Raw genomic sequence first — 5,909 nt, forward strand, 5'->3', positions numbered from 1 at the left:
AATTACCATTTTACCCCTTCATTAAGCGTACTATATCCGACTCTGATATTTATTACGTAACGAGCTGACATCACATAATAAATATTTTCCATTATACTTATTGAGCATAAACTTTAATCCTCAGACACGATCGACTGGTAATATTCCGATACTGACAGGCGGGATATTACATATTTGAATTTTTTTAGCTTCCTTTGGTACACCTTATACTAGAGGAGCTTGTGTTGGTTTTTTAATATATTTTCTTAGCCTTTTCAAAAAAAGAAAGGAAGAAGAGAAGACTGAGAAAAATAAATAAGCTTCCTTTGGGTTTATTACTGCTTTTGTTTTAGGGTTATTTTGTTGTTTGATTAATTAATTCATAGCTTAAGTTGGTTTAGTTGTTGAGAAGCAAGGGCGAGAAGGTTTGAAACTACTTAAGAAATTTGATTTGATGACAAAAAATTTATTGCACCCTTAAACAAGAAATCACAAAACTCTATTGTAATAAAGATCGGTAAATTTAACTCTCAAAATCATAAAAATAAAACCATACAACAAATATTATTCTCGACAAAAAAAATCCTAAAACGATAGGAGAAACCACTCTGAATTGAACTTCCACCAATTGTCTGACTTAGTGGAATTTAAATTCTGAGTCTTCAAAATGCATTTAAACGAGCAAAAGTGTATTCAAATTCAAACTGCGAGATTTCCTTCTGTTCGTACTTTGCTAGCAGAGTGGACACCTTCTCGATCTGAAAAAATAAAATTTGATTCATAAATAAATAATACTTAATTATTTTTTAGGGAATATTTAATTAAAAAATTATAATCGATATTTGATAAAATTAAAATATTCACTAACCTTCTCCTTCAGCATGTCATTCTCCATTCTCATCTTTTGCATGAAACGTTCATGCTCATGCATTGGGAAAGGAGGACCCCCACAACTTTCGCAAAATGTCATCTTGAATATCTTTTTCACAACGATATTTTCAGTAATGAGCTCTTTTCTTGCAGCATGAAGAGCTTTGTTATCTTCTCTCATGTGTTTTTTCTTAATAACAATGTAAAAAATATATATAAATAATTAGTACTAATTATATGAAAGCAAGTGATACGAGTTAGTGAAAAGAAAATTACCTTCAGTGTAGTCCTCTTGTTATCGAACCAAGATTTGATTTGTTTGGGCTCAAGCCCAACCTCCTTAGCTAATTGATTTCGTTGGGCTTCATTTGGGTTAGAGTTCCATGCCATGAATCTTTATTCAAAATAAATTAATTATTAAGTAATCAAATGATTGAGCTTAAGCAACGACAAATCATGTCTTCAAATGCCCTCAAAAAAAAATCATGTCTTCAAATGGATGGTCAAAACAAACAAAAACTAAGATACTTCATTCATAATTAATGAAAAGATATGCGTATAACTTAATTAAACATAACATCTAAAAAAACTTAATTAAACACATAAAGTTTTATAGTCAATGAGTCTGTTATCGAGACCATTTTGATGGTTTAAAATATAAACATTTTTTATGCTTTACTACAAAATTGATGTATGGTCCCATAAAACCAATAAATCAAGTAATAAAAGAACCAATAAATTGAAACAACACATACAAGTGGTTACAAATAATAAAAATGAAAAGAAAATATTCTTAACAAAAAAAAAAAGTTCATCTTACTTTTGAAGTATACTTCTCTGGTAACCACTAAAACCTTTGTATTGTTGTCTGCTTTGATTATCTGAGACTGAGTTATCAATGGCTTTATCTCCAGACCCACCGACGCCTCCCATCGAATAAACCATTTTTCAACCTCAAAAGTAAAACACACTCGTAAAATACTTATGGCCGTCTATTAAACCCAATTTGGTGTCGAAAATTTGTGAATTTTAGGGTGTTTTTATACACGGCTTAATCGTTGATGCCATCTGTAAAATAACCTCCACAAAAAGAAAAAATGGACAAAAATGAAATATTAAAATAGAAAAGGTAATTTAATTACTAGTCGTACATGGAATTTTCTCTAAATTCGTAAATATCGCAAAATGAAATGTTTTTGGATATAAGATTAAATGTATTTTTTGTCTCTCTATTTTATTAAATTCACAAAAATAGTCATCCCATTGTAAAATAGAACTTTTTGGTCTCTTCCCAAAGTCACTGAAACTTAAAGTCACCCAAGTATTTTTTTCTTAAAAGTCACCAAAACTTAACTTAGTATTAAAATATTGATTCACCATGCTCTAGGACACTAGTTTTCTCTACTCGTATGTACCCCATTCTATAATAAGACGAAGGTCTTGAATTTAAACTCAGACGAAGTAGTAAAAAATTAATATAACCACTAATGTTTGTCATTAAAAACATTGAATTCTGATTTTAAATTGTTGCTATGCTAAAGAAATTTTAAAAAGGTATATTTTCATTTTTACAAAAAGTTTTATTTTTTGAGGAAAAAAGTTTTATATAGTAATCGGTTATTTGTAGAATTTTATAATGTTCTAGAAGATTAATTAATTAATTATTGATTGATATAACAAATTATTTATGAATTATCATTAGCATAAATTAGTAAATTGTTATTAAGCATTAATCATCGATGAAGAATAACCGTGATGGGTTAACTAATTACCGTAAGTCTAATGAGATTGTTAAAGAGTCCCACATCGGACAAAAGATGACATGGACATGTGTTTATAAGTGGAGGCAATCCTCACCTCACAAGCCCAACCACGATTTATAAGATGACTATAACTTTTCCCACTCTATGTCATTCACACGTGCCCTGCAAAAATGACCAACAGGCCCTTCGGATTACGTAATCCGGAAAAATACGAAATACATTAAGAATTATGTAATCCGGACAACTTCGATATATAAAAGGGAGTTCACCCCTCCCATTTTACAGTTTCACAATTTTACTTTTAACTATCTCTCTCTCTCTCTCTCTCTCTCTCTCTCTCTCTCTCTCTCTCTCACTCCCTTATTCCAAAATCCGAAATGCACAAATCGGTCCAAAATTGAAGTTTTTTTGCTCAAAATCACCGCATTTGAAGCTTTATCAAACATCAAATAGAAGGTTAGTTCGAATTCCTTATGCAAGCAAGTTATTTTTGCCGTTTTTTTTCTTGTTCACTAAAGCTGTTCGAATTTCTTTTTCCGAACTAGATTGTTGCAGTTCGGAAAATGAAATCTAAAATACACCTGTGTATTATTCCCCCCTTTGACGTGTTGTGTTGTGCCCTAATATGCATGTTACAGGTATGGATCATGTTGATTGCAGAAGGAGTGATAATGAGGCTATGCTCGCATCCATTAGGAGAGACCGTCGAGAGGCTCGAGAGGCGTCGGCGAAGGAGGCGGAGGGTGTAGTTTAGGCTCCCAGACGGAGGGCTGGCAGGCCACACCGTGCTGTTGCTGACGACGAGCCTCAGCCTCAGGTTGACCCAAAGTACGAGCAGATGGACGTGGATCATCAGGTGGAGGATGATGCAAAGGCAATGGAGGAGGATATGGATGATGGCCAACAACAGTGGCGGTGGAGGGGGAAGCGTGTGGTGGAGCCAGACCTTGAGCCTCTTGATGACTATCTCGGTGGCCCACACGACACTACCCTGCTGACGAGGTACCATGTGCATGTGGCCAGGAAGGCGTCTGGGGAGAGGTACCTATTAATGTGATACTGTAATGATTGTAAACTGTTGTTAATCTTTTTGAAATTTCTGTTAATCTTTTTGAAACTGATGTTAATATTTTGTTTTTATTTTTTTTGCAGTAGCGAGTCAATTTAAAATGCATCAACAACGGGAAGAAGATTGATTTGATGCTACCAGGTATATTTGATGTACTTGGTGGAGATCATACTCTTCACTGACAAGAGTGTCACCTATGTGGATGTTGTCTATCTAAGGTACTTTAGAGACCTGGAGGTTGTTGCTGGTTTTTCATGGGGAGTTGCGGCACTATCTCACTTGTATATGGATCTTAACCATGCTGCCCATTAGAGTTGCAATCAGATGTCAGGATACTTGACTTTTTTGTAGGTATAAATAAATAATTATGTTTGTTTATTCATCTGTAAGTTTTGATTGTTTGTATATTTTTATGTAATTATCTTTGTTGGAGGCTTGGGTGTATCAACACTTTAGGGGTATAGGTAGCAAGGATGTGTGGGGTGGATATCGGGATGATCAACATCCATGTGCCATGCTTTTTGCACCACGGGTGTGTTTGTCTACACCAGACTCATACAGAGGGCATCTTGATGCGCTGGACCTATAGGGTGTTGCATGTCCCCATATGGAGAGCACCGTGTTTCATGTTTGTGTGAGCGGGTCAGTCTTTACTCTGGATGGCTCAGATACGGTAACCGCATAGTGAGATATCTGTCGAAGTGGGTGCTTAATCAGTTTGGGTACATTCAGACTGTCCCGAGACATCAATGTGAGAGTGCACCTCCATAGGAGACCTTATGTGATATCACCCTCCACTTTCAGCGTGCTCTTGATTATGCGCTGACACCTTAGCAGTTGGGTAACCTTGCACTGCATGGTGTAGAGGCAGCAGAGGGATACATCCAATGGTTTTATGACGTCTCTCATCCACGTATGATTCTTCCAAACTAGGAGGTTCCGGTGCCAAGGCCACCAGAGCGGGAGGTCATTGATGAAATTGCTGCTCAGGAGGATGGACATCATGGGTTCTTAGAGCTGGGCGGAAGATTTGGTAGTATCAAGGACCATGTGTATGATGTTATGATCAGTGGTGAGGTGCAGGAAAGGTCTGAGGCATGAAATCATTTGGAGGAAATCTTGAGAGATGTTTATGGTTGGAAGGTTTATCGTTGTAGGCTTAATGTTGAGGGTGGCAAAGGTGGCAGGGGTGCTAAGAGCGTAGTGATATTGGGGTGATTGTACTTTTTAATTATGTTAATGTTTGAATATTTTGCATGATTTTTAGTTATGTAACATTTGGATAATTTTAATTTTTATATTTGATTAATGTTTGAATGTTTGAAAAAATATGTTCTGTTGTTAATTGTTATGTTCTGAATTCAATTTTCTGTTTGAACATATGGTCAAAGGCCAAAACAGATGGCTAAATGCGCCAAAACAGAGTATCAGCCAAAACATATGGCTTCAGCCTCTGTACTGATATAGTTCGGATTATATAATCAGGACAACATTGACACTTTTCAGATTATATAATTCGGAAACATATTTTTTCACCCAAATGTTGACTTTCTATAGGGTGATTGACACTTTTCAGATTACATAATTCGGAAAGTGTAAAACCAATCCAAATTGTATAATCTGAATCCATCCAACGCACATTGACATCAACATCCATCAGGGTACTTCAAGTTCCAAAATCCACAAATTTGTCTAGATCTCATAATCCGAAAGCAGTTCGGATTATGAAATACGGACTAGGGGTATTTTTGGTAAAAAAATAGGGCGTGCTAGAATCCAATAGGGTGGGTAAAGTAATAGTCTTATAAGATGGTATCAGAGCCTCCGTTAAGATCCATTTGGCTACCAGGTTTCTGCTATCTAGCCACCCACCATTTATGTTCATGAACCAAGCCCAATAGTGTTTGTCGAGAGGGAGTGTGTTAAAGAGTCTCACATTGGACAAAAGATGACACAAACTTGTGTTTAAAAGTGGGGACAATCCTCACCTCATAAACCAGTTTTGTGAGGCTGTGTTACGCCCAACCAAGATTTCTAAGCGAGATGTTTCTACATATAGTCATTTGGCAATTTAATTATTTCTCTATTAAACAACAATAGGGTAGTCATTCTCCTATACTAATTTCCTCTCAACTATCTCATGGACTATAAAGTCACCTTGTTCTTGATCGGTCACCTGTGAAAATATGTTATAACTTGTATCTAAAATTATTCTTTTTTTAGAAAAA

At 35.5% G+C, this 5,909-nt stretch overlaps 1 protein-coding gene across 1 annotated transcript; it reads right to left on the bottom strand.

The window, feature by feature from the left end:
- Positions 1 to 456: 456 nt before the first annotated feature.
- On the bottom strand, positions 457 to 2,530 carry LOC146913542 (homeobox-leucine zipper protein HDG11-like). Its single transcript, XM_085716726.1, has 4 exons — positions 1,670 to 2,530; positions 1,126 to 1,243; positions 848 to 1,039; positions 457 to 737 (listed from the first exon to the last, which is right to left on the bottom strand). The coding sequence occupies exons 1-4, from the start codon at positions 1,792 to 1,794 to the stop codon at positions 642 to 644; spliced, it is 531 nt and encodes a 176-aa protein (XP_085572852.1). The 5' UTR covers positions 1,795 to 2,530; the 3' UTR covers positions 457 to 641.
- Between the last annotated feature and the right edge of the window lie 3,379 nt (positions 2,531 to 5,909).

The sequence above is a fragment of the Medicago sativa genome, chromosome 6, assembly GCF_051527215.1.
Source record: "Medicago sativa cultivar Bolivia chromosome 6, Bolivia_mono, whole genome shotgun sequence".
NCBI lineage: Eukaryota > Viridiplantae > Streptophyta > Magnoliopsida > Fabales > Fabaceae > Medicago > Medicago sativa.

What these genes read in the sequence shown, in the direction of transcription:
- LOC146913542 (XM_085716726.1), bottom strand. Translation starts at nt 1,794, where the DNA reads ATGGTTTATTCGATGGGAGGCGTCGGTGGGTCTGGAGATAAAGCCATT. An exon ending in CAGAGAAGTATACTTCAAAA is followed by an intron (nt 1,244 to 1,669) that starts GTAAGATGAACT and finishes TTTTGAATAAAG; the next exon opens with ATTCATGGCATGGAACTCTA. An exon ending in ACAAGAGGACTACACTGAAG is followed by an intron (nt 1,040 to 1,125) that starts GTAATTTTCTTT and finishes ATTGTTATTAAG; the next exon opens with AAAAAACACATGAGAGAAGA.